Source organism: Leptidea sinapis, chromosome 21 (genome assembly GCF_905404315.1).
Source record: "Leptidea sinapis chromosome 21, ilLepSina1.1, whole genome shotgun sequence".
Classification (NCBI taxonomy): domain Eukaryota; kingdom Metazoa; phylum Arthropoda; class Insecta; order Lepidoptera; family Pieridae; genus Leptidea; species Leptidea sinapis.
The window spans coordinates 12,974,545-12,999,020 of record NC_066285.1 but is presented as its reverse complement, the minus strand read 5'-3'; the positions used below and the strand labels follow the sequence as shown (position 1 = coordinate 12,999,020).

General features: G+C 36.6%; 1 protein-coding gene across 6 annotated transcripts in view; it reads right to left on the bottom strand.

The window, feature by feature from the left end:
* The window catches only part of LOC126970553 (MAP kinase-activating death domain protein), an 86,959-nt gene that overhangs the window by 25,722 nt on the left and 36,761 nt on the right, over positions 1-24,476 (bottom strand). For 3 of the 6 annotated variants that reach the window (XM_050816516.1, XM_050816517.1, XM_050816520.1), the window contains 17 exons: positions 24,081-24,239; positions 21,559-21,769; positions 19,999-20,100; positions 18,621-18,706; positions 17,980-18,150; positions 16,925-17,068; positions 15,873-16,007; positions 15,377-15,430; positions 12,705-12,905; positions 12,195-12,369; positions 10,669-10,877; positions 8,658-8,816; positions 7,601-7,859; positions 7,013-7,137; positions 4,283-4,381; positions 1,306-1,459; positions 90-427 (listed from right to left, as the gene is read on the bottom strand). In XM_050816516.1, coding sequence (XP_050672473.1) covers positions 90-427; positions 1,306-1,459; positions 4,283-4,381; positions 7,013-7,137; positions 7,601-7,859; positions 8,658-8,816; positions 10,669-10,877; positions 12,195-12,369; positions 12,705-12,905; positions 15,377-15,430; positions 15,873-16,007; positions 16,925-17,068; positions 17,980-18,150; positions 18,621-18,706; positions 19,999-20,100; positions 21,559-21,769; positions 24,081-24,239 — 2,781 coding nt within the window. The remainder of the gene's footprint in view (positions 1-89; positions 428-1,305; positions 1,460-4,282; positions 4,382-7,012; positions 7,138-7,600; positions 7,860-8,657; positions 8,817-10,668; positions 10,878-12,194; positions 12,370-12,704; positions 12,906-15,376; positions 15,431-15,872; positions 16,008-16,924; positions 17,069-17,979; positions 18,151-18,620; positions 18,707-19,998; positions 20,101-21,558; positions 21,770-24,080; positions 24,240-24,476) is intronic. The other 3 variants (XM_050816519.1, XM_050816521.1, XM_050816518.1) reach the window with 2 other exon arrangements.

Here is a 24,476-nt window from a genome sequence, read left to right as displayed (position 1 = left end):
TACTTATGGCAGTCAAATAATTATGAATAAAGAATTTAATAAGACCAGGGTGAAGATATTAATAGTAATGTTGAAAGTTCAACACTTACCAAAGTGTTAACAACATCTAGCAGATGGTTCACTTCTTGACTGTACACCAGTCCAATATGACTCTTCGCCAGTAGCCTGCGGACTTTATTACGAATGATATCCACTTCTACACCAAACAGTACTAAGGCTGCCGTCAGGTTATACAATGACGTGGACAGCAGTCTGTCCTCTTCATGCTCGAGTCTTTTTCGCTCCGTTTCACTCAAACCTTTGTATCTTTCCATCATTTCATTTGCACCTTGGTCCATTCCAATCATATCGCGTTCTTGGCTTACGGCGTCTAGGAATGCATCCTCCCAAAATTGCATTTGGTCCCATAAGTTTGATCTCTCCTTGCCTTAGGAAATAATATATAAGTTTTGTTATATTATGCAATAATATAGCAATTAAAAATTTATTATAAGTAAGACAAGCGATATAATAGAAGTCAACATTTGGAATAGAAACAGACTACGTACAAAATCTTTTCTATTTATAAAAAAATACGACAACTGTCTTCAAATAAAGAACCGTACAATTAGATTTGTAGGTGGTAAGTGTTCAGCCCAATTTATATATTTGCTGGTTTATTTTGACAAAAGTTTCCGTGTCAAGTGTAAGATAAAGCACGATAGAAGCTAAAACCTTATTTGTTATAATATTTACTATCTTTAATAAGTTATTAAACAATACCTTAATAAGTTATTGATAATAATTTATTAAATATAATAATATTAATATCTTTAATAAGCTGTGACACGAGCGTGGCTATGAAACAGCACTGATTTTCAGCGGTGCCTGTTTAACTTTGGAGATACAGTGCGCTCGACATATCATAAATATTTTTTAATAATAATATAAACATAAATCTTAATATAAACATAAATCTCAATACAAAAAAGTCGATACTAAAATATTTAGTTTATATTTAGTTAATAAAAAGAAGTATTAAAAGAAACATTAAAGAAGCATAGCAACAAATATATATCTATATCTATAATACTGGACTGCACCTATATTTTCACCACCAATGCTCCCAAAGCTGATCTTGTTCACTAACACCGTCATTTACATGCTAAGTAAAATGGGAAGCTTTTTGCTCTGTTAATCATAAAACATTAGTATTCTGATAGAGATAACAGGAGATATATTTTAATTCTGATTCAAACTTTCCTTTTACTTACTTCTCTACAGCTGCTTTTGGCATTTTGTTACCATAAAAAGAGAAATAATTACCAATCAATCCTTGGTATAGATAAGTGCGTGCGGTATCGGGTGATGTTATAGGCGACGTGGTTGGAACGCCGACAGTGGGACGGTACCCGCTCGCTGATGACTTCGAAGAAAATACGCTTGCGTTGCGTTGCTTGTTGCTAACACTGCGACTCACCTGTATTATAAACACACCCTTTAAAAAAGGATAACATTTAAATAATACACAACATCTCTCATATTATTATTATATATTAATTATATTGCATATTTCATTTTTAATTCCAATTAGCATTAAATGTTTCATCGTGGCAAGGTAACTTAGTTTTCTATTAAAATTATCGATCCAACGACCCCTTGGTGTGTCATTATCATCACAGCCTTATTTAATACAAGCTTCTGCCCGCCACTTCATCCGCATTAAATATGTATCGCGCTCCCTCGGGAACTCATAATTTTTTTGGAATAAAATGTATCCTATATTATTTTCTGTTCCGCTGACCACGTATGTTAATTAGAAATTCTAGTCAAGTAGTAGGTGTTAAAGCGTAACAAATAAAGAAATAAGACAAGCATTTGCATTTATAATATGAGGGAATAAAGTATGAAATTTGAATTTTATACTAATGTCTCACGGGAAGGTCATTTACGCCCTAGCAGTAGAATCTGGAGACCTGGACTCTACAAACTCTGGGAAGGCATTCTGTATTGCTTCTTGGGATTTTTTTTTTTCATGTGATAAATTGTACAAATAGCGGAAAAAATAGTATGTTTGAAGTTTTCGCTCCATAATCCCTTCGATTCTGTGCCAATTTTAAAGGTTTTTATTTTACTAATTTGATGTAAATGGTTCAATATTGTGGGTATCCTAACATCAAACCATGCTGTTAATTCCTCGGTAGTTGGCTTCTTGCATCAATTCATCATTATTTGCCGGAGTGGCTGCTCTTCCCTTTGGGTAATTCTTCAAGTCTTAGTTGTCTCTACGGAAACGCTTAAGTCAAAAGCGTGAGTGTTCATTAACTGTATCGTTTGGACAGGTCACAGGACAAATACTGCTCTACAAAGACTGCCAGTATACTGCCGCAGTACCAGCAGGAAATATATGACGTCATAAATCGCCGCCATATTCTACTGTGAGCACTGGCGTTTTCGAGGTAAGGTACTCGCAGTACTTTGATCACGTGATCAGTCGAAACCACTCGAGTGCCTAAAATATTAATAAAAATATTTTTAATTTGACAGTACTCCAACAAAAGTTTCTAATGAACTAGAAAACTTTAATACACTCATTTGAATGCTGCGTCGAAAATGGCTGACAGTAGGTATACGGGATTGCGTTCCGTTTTAAATTATAACCAGTATAACTATAAAGGAACGGCTTCACAGTATTACTAAATTGTACATTTACTAAATAGTACTAAATTGACGTCACCTGTACAGTGGTCGCAGTGCATATCGGAACATACCCCTAATGTTGCATTTTTTCAAATTTAGCTGTCATGTGAATAAAGTTTCACTTTGGACTCACACCGCAAAGGTTTTATTTTAATCCAAAGTAGCAGTAGTACGCTTAAAGGGCAATTTCATACAAACCGCGATTATTAAAAAAGGAGTGCCCTAGAGAGCGTGGCATTATACGGATGAAGTCACAGGAATAAGTGTACGATAGTCAAGACATAGCTATATAAGTGCGCTACTTATAAGAACTTAAGCTACTACTGCTAGCTAACTTAATCTACTTGATGATATTCTGAATACAATGATTGGCTATATTATGTATCTACTAATGAAGAATATCACCAAATTTGATTTTGATTCAAGATTTATCTAACAGTACGCAGACAAATTATTTTGAAAACGACGTATAGTTTCCGAAATATTAAGTTATTTACATCGTCCCTACACTCACTCATGCGATGCGTGCCGAGCGGCGAGCGCGTCTCTGAGGCGTGTGCTGTGTTGTGACGTCACATGCGGTATGAACTTACTTTCAAAATGCGGAAGCGAAATTATTGCTTGCTTTTATGAAAAATAATCTAATGTATTTTTAGGAATAGAAGATAATATTCTTGAGTTTCAAGTGATTTAACACGTTTAATGATATTATCTTCCATTGTGTGTTCAACTTCTGCATACAATTAGTTCGTTTGTTTGTTATTTGTTCTTTAGAAGCAATCACTAAACGACAAAAAATAAAAATAGTAATAGGTACACATGTCTTTTTTAAATCTTGCAAGCCAATTTAAATACCAGTCAAGTGTGAATTGGGCTCATTCGCAGCACGTTTTTCAAAAACTATACTAAAATAGTTTTGTAAAATATAGAAACGAAATTTACAAGGTCATTCTGGTATTCCATTTCATGATTCATTGTAATGTAATGCTTCGTTTGTAATGTATTATTTAATGTTATTACATGATAAGTTTGAGAAAAAGATTGATTTGCTTGTTGTTTGCATATATTATTCCTGTTTGTAACTGTCGCATTTGGTCTCCTGTAATCACAGTTGCTATGTGTGGTAAATACATATTTTTTTTTTAAATCTTAATTTTTGCTCAGGTGGCTATGGTGTAACTATAATACTGTTAAATTAATGAGATACAGTACGCTGACAGACTGACATGGACAGGGACATTATAACGCAGACTCCGCTGCGAGTAGTAAAACGTGTAAGCTGTAAATAAATAAGGTTTTTATATGAATGCCGTGAAACTGAAATATATTTGAGATAAAAAAAAAACAATAAAGGTGTAATACACAATTTTGCATCAAAATATAGATATAAATAACATTATTTTTGAACAGTGCCACTTATGTTTTCAAGGTGCGATATGTCCTTTAGCTCTATAACTACCTATATTTATTCAACTTCTCAAAAATCTTTCAAAAACAAATTTTTCTTATAAGTGAGTGCGACTTAACCGATACTATTAAAGTTGGTGCAGTTAGCTCTAGGATAGTGAAGTGAGTGATACTGTAAGCCTCGTGTATGACTTACATTGAAGAAAACGATGTCGGTATCGGACATATTGGATCTAATTGAAGCGTTCTGCTCATGCTGGGAGCCATTCTCCTCCTCTGATCGCAACAAGCGGCCCTGATCAAACATCATTAAAACGTAATCACTTTAGTAGGTACCTCTACAACAATAAGTGATCCTTTATAAGATCACTTCGACGTCAATAAATTAAATTTTGTCAGGAATACTCGGAGGAGTCAAGTTTAAATTTATATGAAACACACATGTCTGCGGTGCCCTGACCCTCAGGGAATATTATATCTAAATCAAACCAATAAGACACTGATCGACACTCTGACTCCTTCTCATGTCCAAGTTACGTCAGTTGCTGCTGGGGCTGCTGCTTCGACTGCCGAAAACAGCAAGGGTCGCAAATATGTTGGTCTCAATGAGTCATACATCTTTGTGCCCTTTGGTGTCGAGACACTTGGCCCGTGGGTCCCAGAGGCGCGGAGAATGTTCAAAATACTATCTTCTCGCTTCAATAAGGCTACTGGAAACCCAAGCGCTGGCAGCTATTTCGGTCAACGGGTCAGCCTAGCTATCCAACGCGGTAATGATGCCAGTATTCTTAGTACGCTTCCACGTAATGATAGTTTTAATTTTACGTAGTCATAGTAAATCTAGTTAAAAGTTTACTTAAAATTTTAAAAGTCCTTAACACTAACCTTGTCGATTAACCATTTAAATAGGAGACCAGTAAACCAATGAACAAACATATTTCTTATTTCAATAATCATATAAATCGGCAAATAGCATTTCTTAGAGCACAAGTAAAAGAAAAAAAATTGTTTGAATGACCTTTTAATATATAATATATTCGCGATGCTCATTGGCCAGTTTAATAGATTTATAAAAACCGTTATAAATTATTAAAATAAATTTATCCAAAATATTTCGTTTAAGTATTTTTATTTAATATTTTGGATAAGAAGCCACTTCACCTTCTTGGAGCTCCTTTATTTCCTGTATCAATTCCAAAAAACTTAAACGATAATTTCGTTCTTTTCAAAAAATTAATAACTTTTCGGATATACTATTCAAGGCGAATTCTCATATGGCCTTGACCATTATTCGGTCCGGTTAGGCCCTTTATGAAATGTACTTAATTATTTTAAAAACTACTTTGAATTGGACGCACTTCTTTGTAAGTCAGTATTTGACGATGTTTTGACCACATCTACCGGCTGCACACGTGCCAACACTCAAAATAAATCGCGTTAGAAGCCTGCCATCTGCGCTAATTGGAACGCTACATGATAATATGACATGGTCAATATGCGTATCACTCCGACTAGGAATAAAATTAAATGAACCACATCAATGCCGATGTGGTGATAGATGCTCTTGGACGTCACGGGCTATCATCCTGCCTAACATCACGTCATCCGCAGTGCATTTGCCAAACGTCGCGATGGCAGGCATCCATGAAATGAGCCTAGTGACCTGGGTACGAGGAAGCATGCTGCTTGTTTGGGAGACAATTTCCGTCGATACTCTGGATCCTTCTCATGTTGTCCACTTCAGTTGGTGCTGATACTACTGCTTCCACCGCTGAAGCTTTGTGCCGTTTGGTGCCAAGACACTTGGCCGTGAGGCACAGAGTCGTATATAATGTACAAAGTACAATCTACGCGCCTTAATAGAGCGCTGGCATATTCTTCGGTCAACGGATCAACCTAGCTATTTAACCCGGAATTGCTGCCAGTATTTGTACACTGCCTCGCACAGATCTTATTAAGTATTGTAAATATTTTAATTATAAGAAGTATTATTGGATAAACCATCTAGAGGTTTTTGTGACATTTAGTTACATATGCATTATTTTATTTTTAACATTATAATTCACTGTATATATACATTTAAATTACAATAATACACGCTATTGAACATGCTGTAAACTACGTTTATCTACATCCATGCTTTAAATCCTCTATTAAAGATTCTGAAACAGTTAGCTTATTGCCAACATTAAAACACCCAATATTCTAATAACCATTACATCATCCAAACGAGTGTTGTAATGTTGTACTGAATTTCATAACAACACTCCTATGTTTTTTTTTCGATCCCTTCATGCGCAAAGAGTTTAAAGAGAGAGCGCAATAAGAAAGTGACTGTCTAGTCACATTCTTATTGCTCGATGCGTGGTATCTGTATGAATTTCAAAATAAGAACATTTTCGTTTACGCGCGTTCCACACTACCAGAACGTCGCGCGCCGTAAAAAAAAGTAGGTTATTCGAATCACCGCCATTTTTCTTCGATATTTTTATTGTTTTGTTTACAAAAAATGAGCGATTCATTTTAAACGCTGCAAAAGAACATTATATTCGAGTGAATTTTAATTATTGCACTATACAAAATGTAAATGACTACTAAAATAAATAATTGTTTCAATACTTAGTTTATACGTATATAATCAGTAATGAATGATATTAGGTTACTACTAGGACTGGTGTTTTAGTGTTAGCAGTAGGCTAACTGTTTCAGAATCTTTTAGAGGATTCATATTCTGGGTGTAGATAAAGTCTTGTATGCAACTGTTGATAATTAGGTACACACACTCATAATAGTATCACATCAATCCACATTCGTGTTTTAATACCCCTTATTACACAACAGTTGCATAAATAACTATCACACAATATGATTCATGCCGGTTACTAGTTAAGTCTTATACGAGTGATGCATGCAATGACTATCTTACATCAGCGTCAAACGAGGCCAGTCGGTTGAAGAGCAGATTCCGTTTAGAGTTCAGCATGTCTTTGAACATCTCAGTCGTGCTCTGTCCTTCATTGTCCATTTCTTGATAGTTCAGGACAGGTGCGTCTGTGGGATATTTAAACTGTTATTACCAGTAAGAGGCCCCTTTGCATAGGATGCCGGCTAGATTATGGGAACCACAACGACGCCTATTTCTACCGTGAAGCAGTAATGTGTAAGTATTACTGTGATTCGGTCTGAAGGGCACCGTAGCTAGTAAAATTATTGGGCAATGAGATTTAACATCTTATGTCTCAATGTGACGAGCGCAGTTGTAGTGCTGCTCAGAATTTTTGGTGTTTTTTAAGAATCCTGAGCGGCACTGCATTGTAATGGGTAGGGCGTATCATTACTTATTAAGGCGTATTATCCACTCTCCTATCTTAAATTTAATTCACCTTAGTTTGACTAGATTTTCAAACACCGCTGCTGGTCACTTGATAAGAAATAAACACATATAAGTAAATGAGACAAGAATATTTCTTAATACAATAAATAATCCTTGTTATTATCGGAACAATTGGCTCACCTGATTGCGAGCTCTTCCTCGAGGAAGGAGTGGAGGGCGTCTCCAAATCGTGCCTGTAATCAGAGATAGCAGATGCCCCCATTCCCCCCTGTTCGACGGCGGCGAGCTCCTTGCTCCAGTAGTGGGTGTGGGCCATTTCTGCTAGCTGGAACACAGACGCCATCCCGCCGAGGCCGAAGTTGGAGTAAGTGTGCTCAAGTCCATGGACGACCGCTTGTAACACTTTCAACATGCCCTTCCATACTGGCTTGCTGATGAACTGTGGCAACGTACCAAATTTGTATTAGTTATAGAAGCGTGTATTTTTTTCTATCATGTGCATAATATTGACGTTAATTATTGTCTTGTACAACCTTGTTGTTTGTGTTGTGGCTGGCGAGTTAAGTTCATATCACAAACTGATGGAACATTTTCTATGCAGTCGTTACGTTCCTACTAAAGAGAAACCTTCATTGTCCTCCTCAATAGTCATTGCAACAACTTCTTCCACTTTCAGCGCGACAGTTCAGTCACATTCTGGCCAAATCCGAAACTGTAGCCGAAACAAGATTTTTCAACCGAAACTGTACGAAACCGTATCTTCGTGAGACCAATTCCAGTCCGTTCAAATAAAATATAATCAGTGAGGTAATGTGCTCACAAAACAAACTATTGACCCTCACGGTTCAAAATATATTGTTAGTTTTATGGATTGATAATTTAAGATAGTATAATTTTGCGACCGGTAGATTAGTGTACTTCAGTTATTTTCACAGCATCATGACGTACGGTATTTTTCTGTAGGGTCATTCTGCTGACATTGATATATAGTGTTTGCTCTGCAAATGAGAGCTGTTAGTGCTATATATCAGCTTGGTTATTGACAGTCTCTCAAAGAAAAATTTAAATAAATAAATATTATGACTGTTCATTGTCAGTTATTACATTTATGAAAATATATATATATAGCTTTAAAGGTAAATGAGGAAATAAATATCTTTTATAACGTCACTATTAAAATTTATCAACACAGCCATAACTGTCATGGATAAATAAGTTATAAGACAGTAATACATACCACATCTTCAACCTTATCATTGGGCGTGGGCTTCCTGTTAATATTTCGGTTGAGTTTGCTGAGAACCATGTTCCTGTAGGACTCATCTTCCATCAGCTTCTTCAGACGGTTCAGTTTCAGCCAGCCGACACCCTCACCTTCCAACACGTGCTGAACGACCTGTAGGTACGAAACAAGAAACTAAAGTTGAGAAATTTAATAATGAAAGTTCCAATCGTGTCACCATGCCACAACTAATATGTATTATTGAGGTAAGAGCTTCTTACTAGAACAAAGGAAATAATTAAAATTAAAGAAGTAGTTATGTTGCACTAATAAATATATAACAGAAATACTAATAGAAGAAACTGGTGACTTGAAAGGTTTCGTCCCCAATAGGGATATTTAACTGTTGAACAGCAACAACACGAAAAGAACAGAGAATGCAGTATTCATTATGATACTAGAAATTAAAATTATACAGCTATGGATGTGCTTATCCTATTGGGTAGTAGCATTTCATAGTCGGAAAAGTATCTTAAATGTACAAAATCTCTACTACCAAGAGACGAAATAGAGTTTGCACCATCAGCTTAATATCTTAAATCTAATCGAATACGATGATAATAATTAGAAGTTCTATTTTTGTCGTTGTATGTTTTTGAACAGTAATTAATATTTTTTATTGTTGAAGAAGGCAAATCAACCTGATGGTTGGTGAACATCAAGGCCCATGCTCTCGTGGAATGCTCGAGTAATCACAGGAGTGTTGCCGGCCTCAGAAGTTGCAGCGCTTGTTTTGAGGTTACCTACCCGTGTATGTATCAAGAAACGCCGCGCGAGGCTCAGCCCACAGTGTGTACTCAGAAGAATGTTTAAAAAAAGCCTGTGATGTGCTTGTGTCACACGCGCCGAGACGTGACGAGGTGGGAAGCGAGCCGGACCGAAATTTAATGATTTTTAAGTAGTCTATTATTTTTTATTCCATTTTACTTACGAAACCCTAAAAATAAGTTAATTATAAAGTTGTAGAAGAATACCTACGCAATGATTCTTTTTTCCTTTTTAGTGCATAATAAAATGTTTTGGACTAGTTTTTATGAAGTCGGATTGTTACTAATTTTTAGTGATACTAAGAATTAGGTTCAAATAAGAATTTTTTCTTAATATGATTATAAATTTACAACTCATTCCACTCTATCTAGTTTCTGGATATCTACCCAGAATAAGACATTCTATAAAAGGATTAATTCGAGGAGATAGGGAAGTGTGTCAGGACTCGCCTGGGAGACGGGAGTAGAGATAGTAAGTATTTAAATAGGTAAATTTGTTTATCTACACCCATGCTTTAAATTCTCCATTAAAGATTCTGAAACAGTTTATTACCAACATTAAAACACCCAATGTCGTAATAACTTGTAGTTGTACTGAATTTCATAACAACACTCCTTTGTTTTTTTTAGATCCCTTCATGCGCAAAGAGTTTCAACATACAGCCACATTCTTATTGCTCGATGCGTGGTATCTATATGAATTTCAAAAAAAGATCGTTTTCGTTTACGCGATTTCCACACTACCAGAATTTGGCGCGCCGTAAAAAAGAACGTAGGTTATTCGAAACCCCGCCATTTTGATTGAAAAAATGAGCGATTCAATTTTTGACAGCACACCGCCGGATATTTAAAACGCTAAAAAAGAACATAATATTCAAGTGAATTTTAATAATTACACTATACAAAATGTAAATTACTACTAAAATAAATAATTCTTGAGTTTATTTGTATATAATCAGTAATGGATGATATTAGGTTACTACTAAGACGGCTGGCTGTTTTAATGTTAGCAGTAAGCAACCTGTTTCAGAATCTTTTAAAGGATTCATATTCTGGGTGTAGATAAAGTCTTGTATGCAATTGTTGATGGTTAGGTATTAAAACACTCATGTGATACTATTATCATTCATTATCAAACCCACATTCGTGTTATAAAACCCCTTATAACACAACAGTTGCATATATAACTATAAAATCACCTCATTGAGGAAGGCCTGGTTCTCGAGGTTGGGCGAGCGCGGCGGTTGCACATGGTGCGCGGGGGTAGCGGCACGCGGCGGGGGCGTGTGTCTGATGAGCGGCGAGCGCTGCACCAGGCCACGCGCGCCCTGCGAGAAGGGCCCGAACGTGGCCGACAGCGGCGCCGACGACGCCGACGACGACGGGCTCACGGCCGGGCCCTGCTTGCCTGCACCGACCACACCGTCACGTCACTTCTTATAAAACAACTTCACTCTAATCGCACTTATTCTTCACTCGGCTGACGGCCGATTTCCAAAGCCGAACTCTTCTTGAAATGAAAATTTATTTAAGAGAGCTGAGTTCCATATTCTGTTCGTATTGAATGATACTGTTTTTAGCTCGGCAAATTAATGCTAATGCAGTTTAATCGGCATATGAGAAGATATTTGCATTCTTAAAATTCATATCACATAAGTCATTTATATATATGTATTAAAAATAGGGTTGGTCCAAGAACGCTGCCTTGTGGCGCGCCTTACGATACCGACTCGTATTTGCTGGCGCAGTCACCTAGTTTTACTCTTTGCTTTTTAAGTTCAAAAAGATACTGACTAAATAGCTGTCGATGCGTTCCTCTAATACCAATAGCTTCTAGTTTATGTATAAGAATGGGGAGAGAGACGGTGTCAAAAGCTTTCTTGAGATCTAGAAAAACTAAAATAATTTTTTTACGTTTGTCAACTTTTTCAACTACTAGAGATGAAAGTGCGAAAAAAAATAAAAAAAAAATCAGAAAGCTACGAAACGATATAGTTTTGCGACGGAACAGGGTTCATATAAACTATTGGGTATTTAAATGTTTCTGCGATGACGTGAATCAAGTCTGCGAAGTGTTTTTACGTGTGTGCTTCGTTAGACCATGTGCTCCACTCTTATTATAATATCTTACTGCTCCCCCACTATTATAATATCTTAAAAGCAAGTTTATATTTATTAGGTTTTCCCTTTGCTTGTGCTATAATAAATTGATTCAAACCAAATATCACGGTTCTAGGTCACAAAAATGTATCCACATCCCAAGTAAAAAAGTAAACTTGAAAGCAAGATTCAGAAGAAAGGTATTTAAAAAGAGTTACAAAGTTCACAATTTAATTTTAACCGCGCCTGACGGACGCAGCTTACTGGCGTAAAAGGTTCCTTTCTTTCTAATAATCTTCTTTTTCTTGAAAATCCCTAAAAATTCTGAGCGGCACTACAACAGCGCTCGTGACCTTGAGACATAAGATGTTAAGTCTCATTTGCACAGTATTTTCACTAGCTACGGCGCCCTTCAGACCGAAACACGGTAATGCTAACACATTACTGCTTCACGGCAGAAATAGCGGGCATCCTGTGCAAAGGAGCCTCTCACTGGTAAAACTGACCCTATGTATAAAATAAACATGATAGTGTTGTTTATTTAAATGATTTTTTTATGGAACAAACAAAACAGCGTAAATTAATCGTGTATTCCTATTATAAAACAAACTTTAAAGAAAATCACCTTTAGATCCGAAAAAGTCACTGAACATGGTGGACGTAGAAGCGGCTAATCCGTTAAGGTCAGAACTGATGTTTGAGAAGAAGTCCCTATGCGTGGTGGCGAGCAGTGTAGTAGTCTGTAGCGCGCCCGACTCTCTGCGGCCCGCGGGAGGTGGAGAACCTTCATCACTGTCACCCTGTATGTACATAAGGTGTTAAGGACATTAGATATTTATAACATAAGATATATACGAGCTGACCCAGCAAACGTTGTTTTGTCATATCATATGTGATTTACATTTTAACCAAGTGGCAACTAGTGACATCCTTAGTTCGGCAGCACAATTCAAGTGTAAAACATTCTTTCACATATTTTAGTACAAATTTGTTTTTTTTTGAGTAATGATATTTGGTAATTTTTGGTGATCATAATATTTAATAAAATGGGAATTTATTTGTTAACAATGAAACATGTACAAGGATCATCGAGCGTTTTTTGTTTTTCTGTGTGTAATAGAATGTAGTATCGCACCTTCAGTAAGCCCTTCTTAGCAGCCGCTTCTTTCGCGCTCTTAGTAAGGTCCCCGAGCGTAGACTTCCCCACATAAGTCAGATCTTCTAGCGTGTTCTTACTGACAGCTGTCGCTGTTTTGCTCGCTTCTAATGCAGACTTAGAAGCCTCTTGAACACTTTTAGACGCCTCCTCGGCTGCTTTTTTAGCGTGGTGTGTGAGCTGTTAGTGGATAATTGAATATAAATGAATTAGTTTAAGTTGACTTTGATACTCTAAGGTCTGTACGCACTAGGACACATTCATTGGTTAACACTTTCACTATCGCAAAATACAATCTCAGTGGCGTGTAGGGGGCGCAGCAAGGCAATGTTTTAACGAGTGACAACCATAAAATGTTCTGAAACAGAAGTGGAAGTGGGCTAGACATATAGCAAGATGTAGAGACAATAGATAGACCTAAGAGGCAATTATGTGTGAAGGGCCAATAGGAAAAAGGAGAAAAGGAAGTCCTAGAAAAAGGTGGACCATATTGAATCATGTGAAATATAGATAATATATACTTATCTACTATGTAAATAATTATTGTAACAATATTAATAAGTAATATTTATTATAATGGATGAAATCATAGATGATAACTGTAAGAATGTAATTTAATAGTATTGCAAATAAATAGGTTTTATTATTATTACAACTATAAAACTCAACTCAAAATAATAGCTGACAACCTCACTTGTAACACTCACATTAAGATCGTCGTAATCTTTCTTTTATTGTTTGCTTGAATGTTGAATGAACTAATAGAAAGAAATTTTATCTTTATAAGTATTAATGACTAAGATAATAATAAGTTTGCTCATCCTGTGTTTCTCAATAATAACGCGTCAATTTCGCAACATACAAGAACTCTCCACTCACCTTCATGTCCACTTCTGCATCTCTTTGAGCTGATTTTTTTATTTTTGGAAAAGTTATACGAGAAAATTTTTACGATGCGCGCGCATACCTTCACGGAAATTCGACACCCTGGCATTAGCTGGTCAACTAGCCCATTTCACATTTATATCATACTTCAACTACGAAGCCTCAAGTACTCACATTATATCTACCCCAACCAATGGTCAAGTATTATATAAATTTCAATTTATATAAAAGTTTTAAAATAAAAAACATTATTTCTCTCTAATTGTATAAAATTAATTAATGATATTTAATTACACTTTATTTAACTAAATTATGCGGTATAATAAAATTTTCATTAGTTGTATTTAATACCATCTTTATTACAATAATGTTTTAAAAGATTTTTGTTTCAATTCGTAAAAGAAGAATAACTTCTTGTGTGCGTACATAATTACACACACATTTTTTTATTTTAGGGATTAAAAGAAGTCACACGAGGCAAAACCAGGGTTGTAAGGAGGTTAATCCAGCCGTTTGACCAGTGTGCTATCCAGGGAGTCCTTCGTTTTGAGGGCTGAGTGTGCGGGCCCTTTGCGAATTGCGAAGCGGCACCCTACGGAGCCTTGTGTCCGGTTACTTGTTGCTCACAGCAGTGCAAGCCTCTGGCAAGCATGTACTAGTCTACTATTAGACATTGATACTACGTTGATTTCTTCCTTCAAGATCCCTTCATCGCTAAATGCTATATAATGTCCATGACACGATATGTCTATGAATATATACTCATCCCGCGAAAATCTTCCCGACGAATCTTAATTTTTTCGATACCCGATAATTTAAATGAAATCGTAGAAATTAATAGAGAATATTTTGAAATTCGAAAGTGCCACATGCATGATATTTTGTTTATTCAAAACTTTCTGTGTGTTTGGGTAGTTATACCAAAGCACACCGTTGGGTTCTGACACTCCAAGCTAACCATTATAATATAAGTATATATTTTCATTCATTCACTTTAGTGCTTACAAGAAAAAATGCATATCATAATATACAATGCTATGAAGCACACCGTCAGTTGTTGTGTACGTCGGCGAAGATCCAAGATTTAGAAAAATATATGCAATGAATTGACAAAATTATTTTTGAATAAGTTTCTAACTAATTATATATATATAAATAATTAAACTTTTAATTAACTAAAAATTAACTATAATTTTAATTATTATAGCATGTTTGTTATATTTTACTTTAGGTAGGTACTTACTAACTAGCATTTTGTGGGATTTGTGAAGGATTAATAATGATTATATAGCCTTAAAACTCTTTGCTCTCACATTTGTTTGTATTATATGTATTTTTTTTTCTTCAAAATAAGGTGTGTAAGTCATATCAATATACATATGTCTTTAGAGTCGTCTCCTAGTGCGTACAAAGCTTATGTTGGAATGCTCATTTTTATCATTACAACTACCTCGCCACTATCCAAACTACATTTACATTAGCATTGAGAAATGTGTTAAAATGATATCTGCTGGCTTGACAGGGCTGAAGGTAATATCATGCTTCTCTAATATGAAATGCATTTGTAGAGCTTTATATGTCTATATATAAAATACTTGCATTTAGCTTCTATGATACAATATTATTATAACCAGCATTGAATTATATAATAATAATGTGCGTGATTTCAAAGACGTGATAAACAAACTTTATTTACTAACTACTTGATATGCACAAGTTTAGTGTTAGCTAATAACATAACTCTCGCATTTCTCAATACACAATACCTTATCAAAGGGAGCAAATATTTTCGATTCCTCTGCTTGTTCAACTTGTCCTTTCTTCATCATAAAAAATACAATAAAAATTCAACTAAGAAAATAATAAATGAAGTCATTTGTTTAATAAAAATATTGTCAAAATCACAGAACAGGTAAAAGGCATCTCTTTAAACTGTTCTGTGTTCAAAATAAATGCTAATATAACTAGCAATAAATTCTTACTTAATTTATAATGCTTCTTTTATATTTTGATAATGTGTCCAAAAGTGTTATAATACCTTTTATTATTAGAATTTATTAATTCATGAGGTTTCTATTAGCAGGAATTTTATTGCATGTAACCTATTATAATAATTATCTAAACCTAACTGAAATTTTCATAAGTTAAAGGATTGTAATTACTAAAACCTCACATTAATTAAACATTTACCAATAATTATAAATGAACTTTTCCAGTTTCTTAGCATTAGCCCTGTTCCCATTACAAAACATGTAGACATACCTTATCCATATGTGCCAGAAGTCCTTCTTGACTGCTTTGCCTCGTGGTTTCTCGCACTAACTCCTTGGCTTGAGCTGCGAATTGTTCCAGCAGGGAACTCTGGGACGCCTGGCGAGACACTCCACCACCGGAGCTCTACAACGCGTGTTTGTAATGTTTTTTTTTAATGAAAATAAGGGACGAGAAGAGCAGGATATTCAGCTGATGGTAATTGATACACCCTGCTTATTACAATGCAGTGCCGCTCAGGATTGCGCTCGTCACCTTGAGACATAAGCTGTTGTCAAGTCTCATTTGCTCAGTAATTTACGGCGCCCTTAGGACCGAAACGCAGTAATGCTTACACATTACTCTTTCACAACAGAAATAGGTGCCGTTGTGGTACCCGTAATCTAGTCGGCATTCGCTGCAAAGAGGCCTCCCACTGGTATAACGTGTAAAGTGTCCATTACGTACCCTTGTAATACCTCTGAGGTTGCAAGAGACCTTGGCGACTCGCTAGATATGCAGTTTGTCCTCCTACTCCATCAATTTTTTTCGTCTCAACGCAAGGCTATGTGATCTAGCCGTTCACAGAGCACTGGGTCCCCAACAATTCGAACAGCTGACTGCGTCGCACGCGGTCAAATGGTTCGACCTGATACTGAGGTGCACCAGACCATAGATGACAGCTACATATGTTGCCGGACCTGCATTTTGTTGACCTGGCACTGGTTTACTTTTCTATTTAATAGGAGGACCAAGGAGTCGTCTGAGGACACCTAATGAGAGCTACTTATTGCCGCTTATACTCTTGAAACACATAATAAACAATAAACATTATCAAATTTTATTCAAAATTGGTTCCTTGAGTATTCTTTTTGATCTCAATCAAATCACTGTCACCGCTTCGAAAAGAAGTGCAACTTTCGGAGTAAGTAAGTCAACAACTTCAACTTTTAAACTTCAGAATAACTATCTCTTAATTTTAAGTTAGTTTGTTTTAAAGTAACCACATCTTATTGACTTGGAAACACGAATGAAGTTCTTTTTGTGAATAAGGATCTAATTACCCTTGTTCTGGACAAGAATCCTCCCCGTGTAGAGTGGGAATCCTCCCGCTGTGATGTCACGATCGAACCTCCTCGAACCACGGTCGCTGGAGTTGTGGTCGAGTTTGAGTCTGACTCACGACCGAAGCTACCACTGTCTGTGTCCTGTATTGTGATATATAAAGAAAAATTTTGTTTCATATAGAACGTAATATATTCTCTACAATACAAATAGGCAGGCCATTTTATATTCACCAGCGTCGGTGGCGCTGTGGTGTACGTAGAACCGTTGACTCTGAGCACAGAGCTCTCGGTTGATCGAAACAGTCAAACGCCTTTGATAAGTCACTCCCTCCCAGATGCAAAAAATATTAAATCTAAAAGAACTGATCCACCATCAGATGCAGCCACTCATTGAACCGTATTGAGTTTCACGTATTATTATAATCAACCCTATGTATCTATAAGTCCTGATTTCTATACCTTCTTCAAGGTAGTGGGAACCAATGGATGTGAGGCATTCAGGGGGTTAAATAGACCCGCGCATTTAACAAACCCAAAAATTTAAAAAAAATCAGTTATCTTAAATGCATACATCTGAAAGTTGTTCAAATAAACACTTGGGCATGGATGACCACCTACCGTTAAGTTGGTCTGTTGATGAATGATATAAAACTAATAATTTCATATTTGATAAACACTGGATTATGATCGCGGTGTAATGTTCATACAGCGTGCTACTTAGGATAACCAAAGAGAAACCAACAAGAACCTAGTACTAGAGTCCACTGCCGTCCCTCCGACCGTCTGTCTGTCAGCAGGGTGTATCTAATAAACTGCCACAATAGTTAAACATGCTGAAATTTTGACAGTGTTTATTAATCAATTTCAACTGCAAAAATATAAACAATAAGAGAAACATGAACATGAACAAAAAATGTCCTTTGAAAGTATTTAGAAACTACATGTTGTTATAACTTACATGATGGCAAGGATCCCTGCATATGAAGTGTCCTAGCCTGGTCGTTGTAATACTAAGTACAAAAATTAGATTTATTTAGAAGAAGTAATCTTACGCTTTTCTTAACCGGTTCATCATTGACGTTGGTGGGCGCAGGAGCCTCGTCGTCAGAGAGGTCGCTGTGCTCGGAGCTGGAGGCCGACTGCGAGGGGGACGTGGACTCCCGCCCCGAGCCCCGAGCCCCGACCTCGTCCGCGTACATCAGTGATGACGGAGGACTGTACACCTGCAGGTACAATAAACAGGAACCTGTTACATCAAAGACAATACTTTTTTCTCCTTAAATTTCTTCAAGATACTTAACTGAGCTCTATCTGAATTAATAAAACTGACTTACTAAATGTTACCTACCTTTGAAAAAAACTTAATCGTACTAAAATGACAACTTCACTTTTCTTATTGCTTAACTAACTTAACTTAATAATAAAATTTAAAGTATACGATGTTGAATTATGTCTTTTCACTCAACTATTTAAAGCCCCTATACATTGTCGTTTAAACAATTTTAATAGAAGCCCCAAATAATAACTAAAATGTCTTTTGAGGTGAAGTTTTAAAATAAGGATAGTGGAAGAATATGTATGATAATAATAATTTAAAGTTCTGTCAATAGAAAATTATTTTGTGCCTTAAATAGCAATAGTTTTATATCCTATAAGATAACAGTTTATAATACCTATCCTCAGGAGTTCTTACCGTTTTGGGATCCAAAGAAGACGACAACGTCATTGGTACTTGTATCACGGCGTTGTATGTCTCACCCACCACGTGCTGAGTGCCACCTGCAAAGTAAACCATCACTTAGCATAATAGCATAAAGCATGGCAATAACATCCTTTGAAATCTGTAAAAATGCAGCTAACACTATGTTATTGGTAGAGTTGGCGAGCATTAGAATCGTTGTGATCTGAAACTCAACTAAAACGAGACGATAGAGACACAAACAGGTAAGTGTACAGGATTGAGGGCACAAGAAACTCAGCGGGCTTTTTTTTCATCAAAAAATATGTTAACAAAGTGATATTGTACAATTAAACTTATTATTTAATAGCCTGAGGGCGGTTGCTCCATTCCCAATCTGTGGAATCATTAAGAAAGTCATTTATGTTATAGTAACCTTTACCACACAAACGTTTTTTAACAATTCTTTTGAATATCGTATTACTTTTGTTCTAAACATTTCATAACGTTTGAAATGATGTGTCATCCTAGCAACATGGAGCAGGACCTCATATGCCGTTTAGAGGTTCATGCACAATGCACATCTTAAAATTATTATACAAGTGCTGGCCGTTGTTGTTGTTGTTCGTTGGTGTTCGTGGTTCTCTTTGTACCCCCTCCACTCGTGTTTACCAAGGCAAGCTCACACAGTTTCCTTGGGCCTCAGCGTTGTACGTGTGTTAATACGTGTTTCTGCGCGCATGCGTAGTACAAAGCTTGAGAAAAGGCATCACAACAACCGTAGTGTTTGGTATACTTGTACGTATTATACTTTGGTAGAGATCTTCATCATTTTTATAATAAAATTCTTCATCATTTTTGAAGGTTACATTTCTACCACGTGTTGCACACATTATTTTTTTCTTCAAATCGCCAGTAATTTCGTTATTTTTAATTGAACAATCTCTTGCAACACCAGTGAAATAACACGAGCCGTTCTAGCTTTTTGGGTGATTGTACCAACGCGCTTCCATGTCGTATCAAAATGGAAAGATATGATATTGCAATTCATTCCACAATTTGGATGGACATAGTAGAAAGTTCCTTGAAAACCGCACTGTAGAGAAACGCTAGATTTTCAGATGGCGAGGTGGATATTTTTGTTTGTGGTGTATGGTGTGATGGTGACATTATTTGGCTTCATGGATCTAGTAAAACAAATCCTCGGAACACTCCCCGTTATAAATGTAAAGACACACTCAATGCAACGCGATTGAGCCCTTTACTATAATCTGGGCTCCCATCATTCGAGTATCTCTTACACTCAGTCAAATGGATCGAATTTTGTTCATTCACTTATGGCAGGTGTACCAAATGTGTTAAAAATGTACTTCGAAATGAGTGGCGAGCTTACCTGGTGATAAATCTGAAGATGCTATTTCGGAGACAAAGTCGCTTAGAGACGAATATGAGGAACTAGTACTTCCTGCGCCCTCTGAGTCTGAACCGCTTTCATCTGCAAGTCGAAGAAAACAAATATTATTCGAACAGACCTTATCATAATTAGCTTCATGTACGTAGGTACCTATTTACATCTACCTACCTATCGATAGGTAGGTTTATATAAAAAATATACATAGGTACAAGCGGTATGATGACAGATTTTGGATTCGTTTTAGAAATATCCGAATATATACATATATAGTTCGAGGGGCGTTAAACAAATTGCCAATTCCGCGGTCACCTGGAAAACAAAGCCAAATTGGCTTCCAAGAAGCTCACAAATAGAGCACATTCAATTCATTCATTCTTCAAGCGCTCTACAAAGCGCAGGTCCGGCCACACATGGAGTATTGCTGTCATCTCTGGTCTGGCGCACGCCAGAATCAGCTCGATCCATTTGCCACCGTGAAACTTGTATCTTGATTGTCGGGGATTCTTAATGATAAAAATTAAAGCGCTTTCTCTTAGCCATAGTGTTGCTTCTTGATAAGAATTTCACGGTGGACACGTGGCTTAGACAGGTCATCTTAAGTGTTTGAATTGTCAGTACAAAATGGCAATGTTTTACTTTGAACCCTCATTAATATTCACTAACACGTTATTGTAAACGTTATTCGTCATTCTTGATGGAAGAGTTACGGCGGTAAATAAAAAGTAACAATGCGTATGTTGCCGGTAACTTTTATATTTTAATCGAAAATATTTTTCGATACAGTCGCCTTGTAAACACTTGGATTATCTTTATAAACTTAAAATTCCTTTCTTTTAAAAACTCATCATCAGTTCTAGGTGTGTAGAACTATAAATTCCTGTAGTGCAGCGACTACGGCATCATCATCTTGGCATCTCTGTCTTTTTAAATAATAATTCAACGTGGAATAAAAAGAAATCACAGGGGGCTAGGTTAGGTGCATAAGGAGGATACTCCACCAGTAGTTTCCAGAAGTTATGTACAACACTATATTGCAGTTACTAATAAAATGTGTTATTATTTGTCATCACACTAGCCCGTAACGTGGATTACATTGCTTTTATGTTCATTGTCATAGACGCATGCTTTTTATAATGCTATATGGCATACCGGTTAGGTTTGTGTGTTGCAAGTTATAATTATGTATAAAATCAAAATATCCTTCATCTTAATATAAACCAATACTTACTATTATGCAGCTTTATTATAGAAAATGTATACTTACACATATAAATACACTTATAAATTAATTTAAATTATTATAATTGAAGCAAATGTTTTTCGCTGAATGTTTGATCATGACAATCTCGCTACCCTTATCGCGCTAGGGACTTACCACTTTAACTTTAAGAAGATACTGAGATTATGATTTGAGTCGTAAAGCAAGGAAAATCCATCTAAGGCGTAGCGTACCACAACATAATCCCAATCAGCAGGCATTGCGCCCATTATCCCAAGACTTCTCGGTGGAAGGTCCCGTGTAGCTGTAATCAATCCTACCCGTGGGCTGGTTGTCCTGTCTCTGCAGCTGCCTCAATGCACCGTTGAGTGAGCTGCCGTCGTCCCACACAGCAAAGTGCACAGGCTGCAGGCTATCGGCGAACCATTTGGGCTTGTCTCCGATCTGCTTCGGGTCCAGCACTCCAGTCTGGATGCGCAGGAATGCTACATTCGTTGGTGTGAGGGACCATTCCGCTAAGAACTCCACTGCCTATAAAATGTTGAAATATTTTTGATAGTGGAGGGTTTATAAGAGAAAAAAATAGTGTATTAGATATTTTTGCCTAGCAATGCAATAGCAAATCTCAGATTAATATAATGAGGAGGTAGGTTTTTTTCATTAGAGGGTCCAAACGGGCAGTGATTCCTCCGGTGTGGCAGGAGCCGGTGAAAACTTACCATCAGGAAGGTCCACACATCCATCTTACTAATCCCATAAAAACACGTGTTTCCAGTCTTTCAGGTTACATGTTATCGGTTGCAGTTCCCATTAAACTGACACTCAGTCCTCAGTTCATCAATATTTATTATTTGCACTGGTGTTATAATAACGCAGGACGGGGCGCAACCTGTCCATGTAACGTGACTTTAGCAGGCCATCGTACAGCCAGCACATATCAATTCAATTTGTTTTAAACAGCTTTAACTTCAAACATATAAAGCATTTTTAATACAGGGTGGCGCAATAGAACGTGCATATTGCATCATCTTTTTTCGCGGGGTAGAAAGTGCGCGGGTGGGGGAGTCTGCATCGTTGGGTAGGCGGGCTCATGGAGTTTTAGTCACTATGAGTCACTTCGACGGGAAGCGTCGCGCATTTTGCGTGCGCGCATTTTACAAGAACTCTAGTTCATACATCGTTACTAGGCGTTTATATTGTTCTGAATATGGACTACGGCAAATTAGTGAAGCTCCGAGTGCTAATTTAATTAAAATATGGGTACAGCGTTTTGAAGAGACTGGTTCAACGTTTAAACCACAAGCAAAAGGTCGTCCAAGAACATCTAGGACCGACGACAATATTGAGAGAGTTATGCAGTCTGTACGAGGAGATCCACAAATGTCTACTCGCAAGAGATCGTCTGTCTTACACTTATCGAGACGAAGTTTGCAACGAATTTTAAACTTGGATCTTAAACTGCATCCTTACAAGCTGCAGTAAACACAAGAATTGAAATAGTCTGACTTCGGAGCAAGGCTCGCATTTGCTAATGAAATGCTTAATCGATTTTCCAATTTTGACATTATCCTTTTCTCAGATGAGGCCCACTTCCATATCAATGGGTTCGTAAACCGTCAAAATTGTCGTTACTGGAACAGTGAGAATCCCAAACTCAAGCACCAGAAACCACTGCATAGTCCTAAAGTGACAGTATGGGCAGCAATCTCTGTCACACATCAAATGACTCCATGGCGGTTGTGAAACAGATGTTACCTGGCAGACTGATTTCGAACAGAGGTGATATCCCATGGCCCCCACGTAGTCCAGACGTGACGCCTCCTGACTTTTTTTTTGTGGGGATACCTCAAGAACAAAGTCTACAGCAATAATCCGAAAAACATCGATCAGCTCAAGGAGAATATCCGTGGTGAAATGGCAGCAATTACACCAGCATTACTGAAGAAAGTTTTCAATAACTTCCGTTTGCGATTAGAGGAGTGTCGTCGTAGAGAGGGTCATCATTTAGACGATGTTATTTTTAAAAAATAAACTTCAGTTATTTCTTAATAATACCTCAGTTTTATTTTAACTATACCTTTTGTATTTATTTTTTAATCAATATTTTAAATATGCACGTTCTATTGCGCCACCCTGTATTTAAGAATACAGGTAGATTTAACAATAACTAACGAAGAATATTAAATATTCTGTAATGAACAATCTTTTTATTATATCCTCAAAATTAAACTTATCTCAGAACGGTTGTTAATTATTTTCGTCTAATTATTCACAAATATGGAAGCAATAACAAAACACGATAACCATTTGCGGGAATAAAATATTTTTAAAATTGCTAAATTCATATTCATTCATCAAATCAATCAGAAATAAATTGAGCTTAGAAGACTCCAAAGAAGCTTCACAAGTGAAACGTAGCTATTATCCTGCGCGTAAGGAGTGACAAAGATTAATTTTTGTGAAAAAGGGGTGAAGACCTTGATCAAAGTGTATGAAGAGATCTTAGACCGTGCTCAGAAGCCTCTTAGCAATGCATGTGTAAAAAAGGAAGATACCATGGACTTGTACACATACTTAAACATCCATGACTTAGAAACCAACATCCATAATTATTCAACATATTAATGTTCAATCCAATCGGGAGTCGAATTCGGGACCTCTAGCTTAATAGGTAGGATCACTTACCACTGAGCTATATGGGTCGTCATTATATAATTAATGAAAATATTAAAATCCAGAACTAATAAAATGCGACGTCCACAGCAGGTATGGAACCCACAACCCTTTGCTCAATAGGCAGAAACCTAAGCCAGCCGACAAAATGTTAATCAATTTAAGTTACCTGTGTCCTTGCAAACCGGTTCAAAAACAGTGAGGTCCGGGGTCGCGACCTCAGGAAGCTGTTGATCTGGAAGGCGACCACGGGCCGCGGGTACAGGCGAAGAGTGCGCGTGTGTTCCATGAAGTTTGCTAGAATATTCTGTGAGTTGAAGAACCGCACCTGCAAGTAGCAATTTATATTAAGGTACTCGTTGCCACAAAAAAATAAATAAAATGCCAATTAAATAATAAAAATTATAAACTAAAATACTTTGGTATATAGTCATGATAATGCGAAATACATTTTTCAATATATTAATAAATAATCTATATTGAAATAATATTATGTTAAAAGTAGGTAAGTATATTTTCTGGCTTGGCGTCATAAAAAGAGTACGGCAATACGTCAAGCCGACCC